The sequence below is a fragment of the Staurois parvus genome, unplaced genomic scaffold, assembly GCF_062004578.1.
Source record: "Staurois parvus isolate SC_StPar_1 unplaced genomic scaffold, SC_StPar_1.0 ptg000571l, whole genome shotgun sequence".
Taxonomy (NCBI): Eukaryota; Metazoa; Chordata; class Amphibia; order Anura; family Ranidae; genus Staurois; species Staurois parvus.
Window position 1 is genome coordinate 963489 of NW_028318367.1, and position 16565 is coordinate 980053.

The following is a 16565-nucleotide window of genomic DNA, read 5'->3' on the forward strand; positions in this document are numbered from 1 at the left end:
TCCGCCACCCACAGCCTAGGGTTGTGAAGAAGGGACCCTTCTCCCCATCAACATTGGGACAAGGTGCTTTTGGGGGCGCAGAGTGCCCCTGACCTGAAGCACCCACCCCATGTTGAGGATATGTGGCCTGGTATGGTTCAGGAGGAAGGTGGGCACTCACTAAGCATTGATTTTGGAGGGGAACCCACACCTTTAATTTTATTATTTTGGCATCGGGGTTCCCCTCAACATCCATACCAGACCTATCACAGCTGTCAGCGGGGAACTTGGCGGCTGTCCGCTCCTTGTTTACTGGTTGTTGGGGACACTGGCGGCTGCCCTCTCCTTAACAACAAGCTATTTACAAGTGTTGCTATGGACACCAGTGGTAAATTACCCGCAGGCTTCACTACTAAAAAAAAGCATGCAGCATCTTACTACATACTGGGATACGGGAAGATACCGCTTTGTGATTGGAGCCCATAGTCTCTACAAGTCCATGTTCTAGATTCTCCATCCACCAACCTTGTAATAGTGAGGGATGGTGTGACCTTCCTGTGTGGAATCCCGGGAATACAGAGGACGGGGACATCTCTCTGGGGGGTTCCTGGTATTAGGTGGCTCCATCATATCCTTGTGTCCTTCTGAAAACTCCTCCATCACTCCATACTCATCATCCTCCTCTTTATACTCTTCTTTAACATCAATATTCTCATCCCCGAGGATTACACTCTGAAAGATATAATAAAACATTCATTGTAACAAACATGCTGTGTATAAATCACAACTACCAATAATTGTCATCATCTACCTGATGATGGTGAGGGATGGTGTGACCTTCCTGTGTGGAATCCCGGGAATACAGAGGACGGGGACATGTCTCTGGTGGGTTCCCATGACTGGATCCATCTACCTGATGATGGTGAAGGATGGTGTGACCTTCCTGTGTGGAATTCCGGGAATACAGAGGACGGGGACATCTCTCTGGTGGGTTCCCATGACTGGATCCATCTGTAGGAAACACACACACTGACTGAATCCATTGTTTCTATGTGTTTATCAGATGATGGGGGATCTAGGTGGATCCTCCGTACTGCTCTCTCCTTTACAATAAAGTCTCCTCTTACCCGGTGATGTGAGGGGCGGCTGATTGTCCATCATGACGTCCTTGTAGAGGTCCTTGTGTCCTTCTAAATACTCCCACTCCTCCATGGAGAAATAGACAGTGACACCCTGACACCTTATAGGAACCTGACACACACAATGATACAGTCACCATCCAGACACATCCCTTGTCTGTTACTGGAGAATGTCCCAGAATTCCCGGCACCGCTCACCTCTCCTGTCAGCAGCTCAGTGATCTCTCTGGTGACTTCTAGAATCTTCTTCTTCTTTCTCTCTTCTATCAGGGAGGGAGGTGGAGGCAATGTGATGTCATATGATCTCCAGACTTCACAGGAGGAAAACTCTACATCTGAACACAAATAGTCACATCAAATGATATTCCCAGAATCCTCCTCACCTCTCCATTCAGGTCTCCATTTTATTAAAGCCCCACTTCAGGCTGAGGTATAATTCCCCCCCACAGGACCCCCACACTATGCAGGGTAAAGCTTGGCATGAGCAACTCTGATGTCATTACATATAAGAGGACAAACCTGTGTTAGTTAGAATAACAAGTACCTGCTGACATCCTAAGAACAGCAGAAAAAAAGCCAGATAGAGGGACATTGGGAGGAGGAGCTGTGAGGTCAGTGTGATGTCATAGGATTCTCTGACTCTGGATGGATGGACATTGGGAGGAGGAGCCATGAGATCAGTGTGATGTCATAGGATTCTCTGACTCTGGATGGAGGGACATTGGGAGGAGGAGCTGTGAGGTCAGTGTGATGTCATAGGATTCTCTGACTCTGGATGGAGGGACATTTGGATGGGGAGATTTGAGGGGTCCTCTATATGAGACTCCTTTGCAAACCAAATCCTTGTTCCTGGGTGCGTCCTACCTCTCCTAAACTGAAGAGTGAACTTTGACCTTTACCATCCAGAAATCTGTCCGGAATCTGTGGAAGTAAGCTGTCATGTGATCAGGTGACGTGCGGAGGAACGGAGTGTAAATAGCAGACAATTGTCTCCAGAGCCCCTAATGGTGGGGATGGATTTGGCGGCGTGCTGGTGCCAAGTTTCCTCCCCCCAGGGTCACTGCAGGTGTGGAGAAAAGCTGTGTAAGAGGATATGGAGGAGAGATGAGGAGGAGATCCAGGAATCAGGAGAAAGGTCAGGGCAAGCAACAGACGAGCGCATCCAAGAGACCAAGCCGGGGTCACTACACAGAAAATCAATCCAAGGAAACAACAGGCAGGACGAGGAATAGCAAGAAGGAGCTGAGAGACAAATGAGAATATTGCTCAGCCAATGGGAGATGATCTCAGCATGACTTCCATCATGAAGGAGATGAGGGGGAGGGGAGGAAGTCACTGAAGGTGACCATAGATCCATGGAAATTCAGCTGGTTCAGCAGGGATCGCTCACATTTCCATCTATGTGTGGCCACTGCCGGATAAAAGCCACTCCCCCAGCGGCTGCAGCCAATATCTTCAGTGCTGATCTGTGTATTCTGAGAGCGGAGGAGTCCCCCCATTGTCAGAATACAAGAATGCAGCGGGGAGGATTCCCCCATCCACCTCCAATGTGTGGATGGGGGAATCTCTTCAGTTTTTATGGTCATCCCGCTGGCTGAACGGTAAAACTGAACCATGTAGGCCAGCTTTGGGGGCAAATATATTATCATCAACTCCTCCCCCTGAAGGGGCTCATCTACGTATTACCTCCTCTGCCGCCAGATCCAGGAATGTCTCCTCTCTACTTCCTGCTTACTCACATATCCCCTGGAACTTCCTGTATTTACCTGACATCACTTCCTGTCTGTACCTGATATCACTTCCTGTTTGTACCTGGCATCACTTCCTGTCTATACCTGACAGCACTTCCTGCCTGTACCTGACATCACTTCCTGTCTGTCTTCCATAGAGAATTCCTGTCTGGGTAGAAGTGAGATCCCCACCTTGTGGGCCAAAACCCCTCCCCTGAGCAGTCATATATTTCTGTCCCCCTTGGTGGGAGTGGAGGTGACCCCTCTATAAGGATCTACAGTCCATACACACCCAGCACAAGGCCGGGGTCACACTACCAGACGCTTCTCGGGGCTGCAGTTCCTCTGAGCTCCACCAGGTGGGGATCTCACTTCTACCCAGACAGGAAGTCTCTATGGAAGACAGGAAATGATGTCAGGTAAAGGCAGGAAGTGATATCAGGTACAGACAGGAAGTGATGTCAGGTATAGACAGGAAGTTCCATGAATGAGGAAGTAGAGAGGAGACGTTCCTGGATCTGGCAGCAGAGGAGGTAATACATAGATTACCCCCTTCAGGGGGAGGAGTTGATGATAATATATCTTGCTCCCAAAGCTGGCCTACATGGTTCATGTGATGGAAGCGTAGGCAGGACAGAACACACACGGAGCATGATAAACACAGAGTTTTATTGAAATCTGGGAGACAATCAGGGTAGGAAGGTAGCGTCCGGGTACCCAAAAAAGGGGAAGAGGATAGTCCAGGCAAGGAAGATAGGGAGATTCACGGATAGTCCAGGCAGGGAAAGGAGGGAGATTCACGGATAGTCCAGGCAGGGAAAGGAGGGAGATTCACGGATAGTCCAGGCAGGGAAAATAGGGAGATTCATGGATAGTCCAGGCAGGGAAAATAGGGAGATTCATGGATAGTCCAGGCAGAGAGAATAGGGGGATTCATGGACAGTCCAGGCAGAGAAAATAGGGGGATTCATGGACAGTCCAGGCAGAGAGAATAGGGGGATTCACAGATAGTCCAGGCAGGGAAAGTAGGGAGATTCACAGATAGTCCAGGCAGGGAAAGTAGGGAGATTCACAGACAGTCCAGGCAGGGAAAATAGGGAGATTCACGGATAGTCCAGGCAGGGAAAATAGGGAGATTCATGGATAGTCCAGTCAGGGAAAGGAGGGAGATTCACGGACAGTCCAGGCAGAGAAAATAGGGAGATTCACAGATAGTCCAGGCAGGGAAAATAGGGAGATTCATGGATAGTCCAGTCAGGGAAAGGAGGGAGATTCACGGATAGTCCAGGCAGGGAAAGGAGGGAGATTCACGGATAGTCCAGGCAGGGAAAATAGGGAGATTCACGGATAGTCCAGTCAGGGAAAGGAGGGAGATTCACGGATAGTCCAGGCAGGGAAAATAGGGAGATTCACGGATAGTCCAGTCAGGGAAAGGAGGGAGATTCACGGATAGTCCAGGCAGGGAAAATAGGGAGATTCACGGACAGTCCAGGCAGGGAAAGGAAGGAGATTCATGGATAGTCCAGGCAGGGAAAGGAGGGAGATTCATGGATAGTCCAGGCAGGGAAAGGAGGGAGATTCACGGACAGTCCAGGCAGGGAAAGTAGGGAGATTCATGGATAGTCCAGGCAGGGAAAGGAGGGATATTTACGGATAGTCCAGGCAAGGAAAATAGGGAGATTCATGGATAGTCCAGGCAGAGAGAATAAACCCCTTAAGATGAACCCCTTCAGGGGGAGGAGTTGATGATAATATATTTGCTCCCAAAGCTGGCCTACATGGTTCAGTTTTATCATTCAGCCAGCGGGGTGACCATAAAAACTGAAGTGATTCCCCCATCCACACATTGGAGGTGGATGGGGGAATCCTCCCCGCTGCACTCTTGTATTCTGACAATGGGGGGACTCCTCCGCTCTCAGAATACACAGATCAGCACTGAAGATATTGGCTACAGCCGCTGGGGGAGTGGCTTTTATCCGGCAGTGGCCACACATGGATGGAAATGTGAGCGATCCCTGCTGAACCAGCTGAATTTCCATGGATCTATGGTCACCTTCAGTGACTTCCTCCCCTCCCCCTCATCTCCTTCATGATGGAAGTCATGCTGAGATCATCTCCCATTGGCTGAGCAATATTCTCATTTGTCTCTCAGCTCCTTCTTGCTATTCCTCGTCCTGCCTGTTGTTTCCTTGGATTGATTTTCTGTGTAGTGACCCCGGCTTGGTCTCTTGGATGCGCTCGTCTGTTGCTTGCCCTGACCTTTCTCCTGATTCCTGGATCTCCTCCTCATCTCTCCTCCATATCCTCTTACACAGCTTTTCTCCACACCTGCAGTGACCCTGGGGGGAGGAAACTTGGCACCAGCACGCCGCCAAATCCATCCCCACCATTAGGGGCTCTGGAGACAATTGTCTGCTATTTACACTCCGTTCCTCCGCACGTCACCTGATCACATGACAGCTTACTTCCACAGATTCCGGACAGATTTCTGGATGGTAAAGGTCAAAGTTCACTCTTCAGTTTAGGAGAGGTAGGACGCACCCAGGAACAAGGATTTAGTTTGCATGGGAGCCTCATATAGAGGACCCCTCAAATCTCCCCATCCAAATGTCCCTCCATCCAGAGTCTATATGTCCTATGACATCACACTGACCTCACAGCTCCTCCTTCCAATGTCCCTCCATCCGGAGTCAGAGAATCCTATGACATCACACTGACCTCACAGCTCCTCCCCCCAATGTCCCTCCATCCGGAGTCAGAGAATCCTATGACATCACACTGACCTCACAGCTCCTCCTCCCAATGTCCCTCCATCCGGAGTCAGAGATTCCTATGACATCACACTGACCTCACAGCTCCTCCCCCCAATGTCCCTCCATCCGGAGTCAGAGAATCCTATGACATCACACTGACCTCACAGCTCCTCCTCCCAATGTCCCTCCATCCTGAGTCAGAGATTCCTATGACATCACACTGACCTCACAGCTCCCCCTCCCAATGTCCCTCCATCCGGAGTCAGAGAATCCTATGACATCACACTGACCTCACAGCTCCCCCTCCCAATGTCCCTCCATCCGGAGTCAGAGAATCCTATGACATCACACTGACCTCACAGCTCCTCCTCCCAATGTCCCTCCATCCGGAGTCAGAGATTCCTATGACATCACACTGACCTCACAGCTCCTCCCCCCAATGTCCCTCCATCCGGAGTCAGAGAATCCTATGACATCACACTGACCTCACAGCTCCTCCTCCCAATGTCCCTCCATCCTGAGTCAGAGATTCCTATGACATCACACTGACCTCACAGCTCCCCCTCCCAATGTCCCTCCATCCGGAGTCAGAGAATCCTATGACATCACACTGACCTCACAGCTCCCCCTCCCAATGTCCCTCCATCCGGAGTCAGAGAATCCTATGACATCACACTGACCTCACAGCTCCCCCTCCCAATGTCCCTCCATCCGGAGTCAGAGATTCCTATGACATCACACTGACCTCACAGCTCCCCCTCCCAATGTCCCTCCATCCGGAGTCAGAGAATCCTATGACATCACACTGACCTCACAGCTCCCCCTCCCAATGTCCCTCCATCCGGAGTCAGAGATTCCTATGACATCACACTGACCTCACAGCTCCCCCTCCCAATGTCCCTCCATCCGGAGTCAGAGATTCCTATGACATCACACTGACCTCACAGCTCCCCCTCCCAATGTCCCTCCATCCGGAGTCAGAGAATCCTATGACATCACACTGACCTCACAGCTCCCCCTCCCAATGTCCCTCCATCCGGAGTCAGAGAATCCTTTGACATCACACTGACCTCACAGCTCCTCCTCCCAATGTCCCTCCATCCGGAGTCAGAGAATCCTATGACATCACACTGACCTCACAGCTCCTCCTCCCAATGTCCATCCAGAGTCAGAGAATCATATGACATCACACTGACCTCACAGCTCCTCCTCCCAATGTCCCTCCATCCGGAGTCAGAGAATCCTATGACATCACACTGACCTCACAGCTCCTCCTCCCAATGTCCCTCCATCCAGAGTCAGAGAATCCTAGGACATCACACTGACCTCACAGCTCCCCCTCCCAAAGTCCCTCCATTCAGAGTCAGAGAATCCTATGACATCACACTGATCTCACAGCTCCTCCCCCCAATGTCCCTCCATCCAGAGGCAGAGAATCCTATGACATCACACTGACCTCACAGCTCCTCCCCCCAATGTCCCTCCATCCAGAGGCAGAGAATCCTATGACATCACACTGACCTCACAGCTCCTCCTCCCAATGTCCCTCCATCTGATTTTTTCTGATGCTCTTAGGATGTGGGGCCCCTTGGTATCCTCACATGTAAAGTGGGACTGTTGGTCCTGCGTTGTATGTAATGACATCAGAATGCTGCAACAAGCCTATACCCTGCGTAGTGTGGGGGTCCTGTGGGGGGGAATTATACCTCAGCCTGAAGTGGGGCTTTAATAAAATGGAGACCTGAATGGAGAGGTGAGGAGGATTCTGGGAATATCATTTGATGTGACTCTTTGTGTTCAGATGTAGAGTTTTCCTCCTGTGAAGTCTGAAGATCATATGACATCACATTGCCTCCACCTCCCTCCCTGATAGAAGAGAGAAAGAAGAAGAAGATTCTAGAAGTCACCAGAGAGATCACTGAGCTGCTGACAGGAGAGGTGAGCGGTGCCGGGAATTCTGGGACATTCTCCAGTAACAGACAAGGGATGTGTCTGGATGGTGACTGTATCATTGTGTGTGTCAGGTTCCTATAAGGTGTCAGGGTGTCACTGTCTATTTCTCCATGGAGGAGTGGGAGTATTTAGAAGGACACAAGGATCTCTACAAGGACGTCATGATGGACAATCAGCCGCCCCTCACATCACCGGGTAAGAGGAGACTTTATTGTAAAGGAGAGAGCAGTACGGAGGATCCACCTAGATCCCCCATCATCTGATAAACACATAGAAACAATGGATTCAGTCAGTGTGTGTGTTTCCTATAGATGGATCCAGTCATGGGAACCCACCAGAGAGATGTCCCCGTCCTCTGTATTCCCGGGATTCCACACAGGAAGGTCACACCATCCCTCACCATCATCAGGTAGATGAGGAACAATCACTGATAGTATCATTAGGATCTGTACATTTTCTGCATTGTTACCATTGATGTCATTTTTATTATATATTCAGAGTGGAAACCTGAGAGATCCTAAAGTTGAGGTTAAAGAAGAGATAAAAGAGGAGGAGGATGAGGATGGGGGGATGGAGGAGTCAGAGCTTCTAGAAGAACACAAAGATCTGTACCAGGACACCATGGTGGAGTCATCTAGCTACAGGAAGCCACCAGAGAGATGTCCCCCTCCTCTGTATTCCCGGGATTCCACACAGGGAGGTCACACCATCCCTCACTATTACAAGGTTGGTGAGATGGAGAATCTAGAACATGGACTTGTAAAGATGATGTGTGGATTTTTTTATGTGACCTTATATTTTACAGATGATATTTTCTCTCATTTTCTTGATTTAGAGTGGAGATCCAATCGATATAGAATTTGAGGTGAAAGCAGAAGAAGAAGAGGCGTATGTGAGGGATGATCAGCAGTCTATGGAGGAAGATGGAATAACGGGGACATTTATAGAGGAGGACACTCCTACAGAGATCAGCACAGGTGGGTCATGAACACTAAATCCATTCCTCCACCCATACTGCTCACTGATTGGTCCAGAGTAGGGCGGGGACTGGGTGATAGCAGCCTGTAATCCCCTGGTCACTTTCCTGAGCTGTGCTCTCCATCTTGCCTGATGTGGGCGGAGTCCTGGTTTGGGGGAACCAATCAGCTCCTGTCTAGTAATCCTCTTTGTCTTTGTATTTTAGTCCATGGCCGGGAGATGAGGAAAACCTCCGAGGATTGTCTCACTTTGTCTCCAGACTGGAAAGTAGAAGATGAGGACATCACACAGTATAGTCCAGGAGAAAACCCGGCTCCCTCCAATGTCCATCCGGCACCACCCAGTGTAGATGGACCATCGGATTCCTCGTATCCTGAGGAGCCTCAGACTGTGCGGGACCGGGCCGGCCTTCCAACAGAGAAGAGGTTCTCCTGTACTGAGTGCGGGAAGGGTTTCTGTTTTAAATCCCATCTTAATGTGCATAAAAGATCTCACACAGGGGAGAAGCCGTATTCCTGTCCTGAGTGCGGGAAATGTTTTTCAGACAAGTCACATCTTTCCAGACATCAGAGATTGCATGTGGGTGAGAAGCCATATTCATGTCCTGAGTGCGGGAAATGTTTTGCACAAAAATCAGATCTTGTCAAACATGAAAGGTCTCACACAGGTGAGAAGCCATATTCCTGTTCTGAGTGTGGGAAATGTTTTGCACAAAAGTTCATTCTTTACAGTCATCAGAGATCTCACACGGGGGAGAAGCCGTATTCCTGTCCTGAGTGCGGGAAGTGTTTTTCTTACAAGTCACATCTTTCCAGACATCTGAGATTGCATGTAGGCGAGAAGCCGTATTCATGTACTGAGTGTGGGAAATGTTTTGTACAAAAATCAGAACTTGCCGTACATCAGAGGTCTCACACTGGGGAGAAGCTATATTCCTGTCCACAGTGTGGGAAATGTTTTACAACGCATTCCAGTCTTTACAAACATAAGAGATCTCACACAGGGGAGAAGCCGTATTCCTGTTCTGAGTGCAGCAAATGTTTTATACGAAAATCAGAACTTGTCATACATTTGAGGTCTCACACGGGTGAAAAGCCATACTCCTGTTCTGAGTGCGGGAAATGTTTTTCACAGAAGTTCACTCTTTACAAACATCATCAGAGGTCTCACACAGGGGAGGAGGCTACTTACAAGTGAGTGTGGGAAATTGTAAAAAAATCAGAACTTGTCATACAATAAAGATCTCACAAGGTGGAGAAGCCGTATTCCTGTCCTGAGTGTGGGAAATGTTTTCAGTGAAGTCCAGTCTTTACAAACATCAGAGATCTCACACAGAGGAGAAGCCACTTTCCTGTCCTGAGTGAGGGAAATGTTCCTCACTGAAGTCCTGTCTTCCTGTACATCAGGGATCCCACACAACCCTGGAGGTGTATTAGTGCCTTGAGTGCGGAAAATGTCTTCTAGATGAATGTTGCTGGACATCCCAGCTCTCATGTGGGGAAGAAGCACACCCTGATATACACCTCAGATATACTCCATGGCTGATCTTCATCATGGAAGAAACAGTTCATAAGGAGATCAGAGGTCCCCAAAGACATGGATGAAGTGTGGGACCGGGTTAGCCATTGATGGCAGGAGAAGAATAAAAATAGAGTCCTGCCCTGTGATTGGCTGAGTACATTTTGTGGTGGGAGATTTCGTATTCTATTTTTTAAAAATCATTTAGTGGAACGAATGTGACCGGCATTCACCCAGCTGGGATGAATATTGGGTGTATTTCATCTCACACTGATTTCCTTGGCTCCATCTAGTGGCCATAATACAGTACTGTAATATTTGTATTCAGTGAGGTATTTTCAGGACTCATACCCCATTGTGGTCTCTAGATGGAGCTGATGATCAAAGGAAATTATTGTTTTACAGTAAACTGGAATTATTTCTCTCACTCTGACGTTTGCTGCGATACCTCACATCTTTCATGCAATTGCTGTTTACATACGTGTGCTGGACTTACATGTAGAATTGCATGGTGTTTACCAACATCCCATCTGTTAGCTTGGATAGTGACAGGTCCTCTTTATTAAGAGATGGAGGTCTTAAACACCCCTGATCCCTCCAAGCAGTCGATCAATGAGAAATGTGTTAGATGAGCTGCATCCCGGGTGTATGGGCCGGGTAAACACCGAACCAACACAGGAAGAGATGAAATCCTTGTCATTTCTGGCTTCATTCAGCACAGAGGAGCTGGAGGAATGGATGTTCCTCCTTCTCCACTGTGTGCAGCTGACCGCTTACAGTGGTCCCAGGGTCCCTGGTGGAACTGAAGAGCCCGGGACCGGCGGTGGGAGGGGGCCCTTCATATGCTGTAAAAGTGATCTGCAGCTGTATAGAACCTCCAATCACTTCTATGCAATATTTTATTGCCATTGTAAATCAATGAAGAACATTCGATCAGCTCAGCAGTCTGATACAATTATGTTTGTACCCCCATTCACACAGGTGGAATGTACAGGGACTTTCACTGGGGGAATTGCTAAGCAATGTATTTATGACTAGGCCCCTAAATGTCAGGAGTCGTTCATTTAACTAGTTTGTGACCTCCCATCCACAATTTACTGTGGATGTTCAGCGACTCCTGTAAGGTGCTCAATACTTGTGGGTTCAAAGCGCACATGTGCGTACCCCCTCGCTGACCCCGCTGCCATTCCTTGCAGGAACAGTTCATTAGCGGGTCCCAGCCAATGACTTTGCCCGGCACCCTGCTGGTCTCCTGCAATGATTGGAGAAGCAGTCATGAGCCTATGTTAGTAAACACGGGATCTAGCTGATTCTCCTCTTCATGGACCCTTCTTGGGCCCAGAAGAGATGAGAGAAACACTGTGACACACTGTAGATGAAAGCACATTTTACACACACGTTAGATTAGCACATTTAACCCTTTGATTGCCCCGACACCCAGACAATGCCATTAGTACAGTGTCAGTGTACAGTATTGTTCACTGATCACCGTATTACTGCCACTGCGGATAGCATCAGGGTCAACTATCGCACCCACGTTATAGGTCGCTGATCACCGTATTACTGCCACTGCGGATAGCATCAGGGTCAACTATCACACCCACGTTATAGGTCGCTGATCACCGTATTACTGCCACTGCGGATAGCATCAGGGTCAACTATCGCACCCACGTTATAGGTCGCTGATCACCGTATTACTGCCACTGCGGATAGCATCAGGATCAACTATCACACCCACGTTATAGGTCGCTGATCACCGTATTACTGCCACTGCGGATAGCATCAGGATCAACTATCACACCCACGTTATAGGTCGCTGATCACCGTATTACTGCCACTGCGGATAGCATCAGGGTCAACTATCGCACCCACGTTATAGGTCGCTGATCACCGTATTACTGCCACTGCGGATAGCATCAGGATCAACTATCACACCCACGTTATAGGTCGCTGATCACCGTATTACTGCCACTGCGGATAGCATCAGGATCAACTATCGCACCCACGTTATAGGTCGCTGATCACCGTATTACCGCCACTGCGGATAGCCTCAGGATCAACTATCGCACCCACGTTATAGGTCGCCGATCACCGTATTACTGCCACTGCGGATAGCATCAGGATCAACTATCACACCCACGTTATAGGTCGCTGATCACCGTATTACTGCCACTGCGGATAGCATCAGGATCAACTATCGCACCCACGTTATAGGTCGCTGATCACCGTATTACTGCCACTGCGGATAGCATCAGGATCAACTATCACACCCACGTTATAGGTCGCTGATCACCGTATTACTGCCACTGCGGATAGCATCAGGATCAACTATCGCACCCACGTTATAGGTCGCTGATCACCGTATTACTGCCACTGCGGATAGCATCAGGATCAACTATCGCACTCGCGTTATAGGTCGCTGATCACCGTATTACTGCCACTGCGGATAGCATCAGGATCAACTATCGCACCCACGTTATAGGTCGCCGATCACCGTATTACTGCCACTGCGGATAGCATCAGGATCAACTATCGCACCCACGTTATAGGTCGCCGATCACCGTATTACTGCCACTGCGGATAGCATCAGGGTCAACTATCGCACCCACGTTATAGGTCGCTGATCACCGTATTACCGCCACTGCGGATAGCATCAGGATCAACTATCGCACCCACATTATAGGTTGCTGATCACCGTATTACTGCCACTGCGGATAGCATCAGGATCAACTATCACACCCACGGTATAGGTCGCTGATCACCGTATTACTGCCACTGCGGATAGCATCAGGATCAACTATCGCACTCGCGTTATAGGTCGCTGATCACCGTATTACTGCCACTGCGGATAGCATCAGGATCAACTATCGCACCCACGGTATAGGTCGCTGATCACCGTATTACTGCCACTGCGGATAGCATCAGGATCAACTATCACACCCACGGTATAGGTCGCTGATCACTGCCATTACTAGGAGAGTGTTTGTACAGATCAATCTATTGATCACAAACAGAACTATACTAGTCCCCCTTAGTATAGTGTCCCCAAAAACAAAGTGTTAATAGGATCAGCCCGTTCACTCCCAGCACCTGCATTTAGCCCTTCTGCCCCCACAACAAGTGCAGTGTCAGTACATCACTGTTATCTGTGATACATTGTACACAAAACAGCAGTGTTATAAAGATCAGGCTTGATCTCTGCTAGCACTAGCAGGTGATTTGTTTTTTAGTGGTCCCTGTCAGCCAGGAGCTCTTTTTCGGAGCTCTTCTTCCCATGGATCGCACTAGGTACCTCTAAATTTAGTGCCTAAAATGTTCCAACAAAAGTACTCTAGTGAAGAGGTCTACAGGACTGAGCTTGTCAGATGAGAGTGAAGGGGAAGCCTCTGACAGATTCTGCCTCAGAATATGAACCAGTAGAGAGTTGTGTCGCTCCCAGAAAGCTCTGACAATGGAGAAGAGGTCCCTGTTAAGATCAGACCCCAGGTAGCTGAAGTACTAAAAATGCATGACTACCTTTTGGTGAACTGGCAGTCACCAGCAGCTTAGTACATCCTGGCATTTTACACTCCAGCAATCCAAGCTGGTGAGGTGGCGAGTCCCATAAGTGCAGTCCAAGCTGGTGAGGTGGCGAGTCCCATAAGTGCAGTCCAAGCTGGTGAGGTGGCGAGTCCCATAAGTGCAGTCCAAGCTGGTGAATCCCATAAGTGCAGTCCAAGCTGGTGAGGTGGCGAGTCCCATAAGTGTAGTCCAAGCTGGTGAGGTGGTGAGTCCCATAAGTGCAGTCCAAGCTGGTGAGGTGGCGAGTTCCATAAGTGTTGTCCAAGCTGGTGAGGTGGCGAGTCCCATAAGTGTTGTCCAAGCTGGTGAGGTGGCGAGTCCCATAAGTGCAGTCCAAGCTGGTGAGGTGGCGAGTCCCATAAGTGCAGTCCAAGCTGGTGAGGTGGCGAGTCCCATAAGTGCAGTCCAAGCTGGTGAGGTGACGAGTCCCATAAGTGCAGTCCAAGCTGGTGAGGTGGCGAGTCCCATAAGTTCAGTCCAAGCTGGTGCAGTGGCTAGAACTAGTAGCCACCAAGAATTTGCACACAGGAACGTAGAGCCCATAGTGTCCTTCTGGATGTGCTTACAAATCCTAATTGGCAGCCCACAAATTCTGCAGCACCCATACTTCCCCCATTCACTGCCCAACCAGAAATTTAGGTGGAAACAGCAAATGTAACTACTCCCCTTGATTTTGTTAAGCTGTTTCTCTCAGAAGATCTGTATAATTTGATTGTGGGTCCAAGCAATTTATATGCTGACCAGTACATGGCCACCAACTCAAATTCAAACCTTGTCAGAATATTTGCATAGAAACCTATCATGGTTTACAAATGTAAATCTTTTTGGGCCTAACCCTCAACACAGGCATTTCCAGGTGACCATGAATTAGAGGTCCAATATCTCCCCGGTGTTCTGCAGACAGATAGACATTTCCCGATGACTTATGTTGTACAGATTCCTCGTGTTCCCAGATATGAGCTCATACATTGGACTTGTCCTACTTTCTCCAACCAGGAGTGAATGGACTTGGCAAGATACTCTCCCTATGTGGAGGACACGTGGCCTGCTATGGTTCTGGAGGTGGGGGAAGTGCATGCATGTCCTCCCCTTTCCTGGCCAGGCAGGCTGCAGACTGGGATATGGGTCTAGGATGGATTTTGTGGGGGACCCCATAAGTTTTGGGGTTTTGTTTTAAGGATTTGGTATGAATTTATCCCCTCCCTCTTAGATTGTAAGCTCAAAAGAGCAGGGCCCTCGAACCCCTCATGTTTTGTCTTGTTACTGTACTGTCTCATGTACTGTTCCCCACTATAATGTACAGCGATGAGCAAACCTTTCGACGCTATATAAATAATGTATAATAATAATACAGTAATAATAATTTTGGTGGAGACCACGTGCCATTTTTTTACATGGTGTCTTCCTTGAAATCCATTCTAAACCTGAAAGGCCTGGTATGAATTTTATGGGTGACACCCCATGCCACCCCAGAAAACCGCAGCTGACACCTGAATGGAATGAGCAGGAATTCATTGCTGGTTGTCAGGATGCCTGGGGTTGCTGGTTCTCTACTAGAGATGAGCCCAACTGCCCGGGGTTCAGTCCAAGCAAGGTTCAGAGAAGTTTCCATGCCGATTCCAAATCCCATCAAAATCAATGGGAGCAAAATCAAAAGGCCCATTTTCTAGGCCAATAGGTGTGAGAAAATAGCATGGGGAAGGGAGGGGCACTGTCATGGGGAACATGTACCAGTGCAAAAAAAGTTTTTCAAAAATTCCACATTCAGCCAGGAGCGGGAATTTTTCTTAAATAATAAAATGTCCAATTCCTTTAACCTCTTCATCTCTGGAGAAATGTTTTCCTTTTTGTACACATGTATAAATCTGCATTTGTGTCGAGTAAATAGATACCAAACGAATAGATACCAAACAAATAGATACCAAACAAGTCAAGTCTTACAATTGTGTGCGCCTGAGACATGGCAAAGAATGACGGCCCCTGAAAATCTCCATAGGAGACACTTTAAAGCCTTTACTGCTCATCAGTATAGAGACAACTGTGATCTGTGGTGGTGGAATGATTCCTCTCACTGCGACATTCGTGGCGATACCTCACGTGTGGTGAAATCACGCTTTACATACACATACACACCCTTTGTGTACTTTTGTGTTTGCAGGACAACGGGGGTTATGTTTAATTTTTTAATAAATGTTATTGTCATTTGTATTTTTGTACTTGTGTATTTATTTACTATTTAGCTGCATTGCTATCACAAACAGTTAACAACCCCCCCCTGTGACATCATTGGTCAGGTGACAGGTCCTCTTTATGAGACATCGGGGCTCTATTAGACCTCCAATGTCTCCTCTACCCTCCAATGCACAGATGGCGCTCAGTTAGATGCTTCCTTGGCTGGATCACCCGGGGAATGATGGCTCAGAAACGGGAAACACTCAGAGCTGAGGACTGCCGGCTTCATTCAGTGCAGAGGGGATCGGGGAATGGACGTTCACCATTTTCTTCCATCTTGGCCTCCTGAAGTCACTGGATGTGGTCTCAGGATCCCTGAAGGAGTCCTGGAACCATGCGGGGAGGAAGGGGGAGCTGTGATGGGGGGCCTCACTACCCACAGTGTAAATGGGATCAGGCAGTTACACAGCCACCCGGATCACTTTTACTGTGCAGCTGGGAGGCGGCTGAAGGAAACAAGCACTGCTACTGCCGCCATCACCTTGTGAGGGTCTGTATGATGTTTCAAAAGAAAAAAGGAAGACGGCAATTTAAGCCGGTTAATTGTTTTTCTTTGTAAATGTCACTTTTTCTGTAGCCCCTCCTACAGCAAAAATGAAGAAATGTATAGAGTCCCCCAAATACATACCGGACCCTCTGAGTCTAAGAGTCTATGGGGGTACCTCATACAAAAAATCCATAGCAGACCCTTAATCCAAGCATGCAGCCTGGCTGACCAGGAA

At 48.6% G+C, this 16565-nt stretch overlaps 2 protein-coding genes across 2 annotated transcripts; one reads left to right on the top strand and one right to left on the bottom strand.

Moving 5' to 3' along the window:
• Window positions 1–766: 766 nt before the first annotated feature.
• On the bottom strand, window positions 767–1239 carry LOC149450566 (uncharacterized). Its single transcript, XM_089691755.1, has 2 exons — window positions 1107–1239; window positions 767–990 (listed from the first exon to the last, which is right to left on the bottom strand). Exons 1-2 carry the CDS (start codon window positions 1189–1191, stop codon window positions 767–769), a joined length of 309 nt encoding a protein of 102 aa, XP_089547881.1. The 5' UTR covers window positions 1192–1239.
• A 7512-nt stretch (window positions 1240–8751) lies between these two features.
• LOC149450567 (uncharacterized) lies at window positions 8752–9797 on the top strand. Its single transcript, XM_089691765.1, has one exon. The coding sequence runs from the start codon at window positions 8752–8754 to the stop codon at window positions 9727–9729; it is 978 nt and encodes a 325-aa protein (XP_089547891.1). The 3' UTR covers window positions 9730–9797.
• Window positions 9798–16565: the final 6768 nt, after the last annotated feature.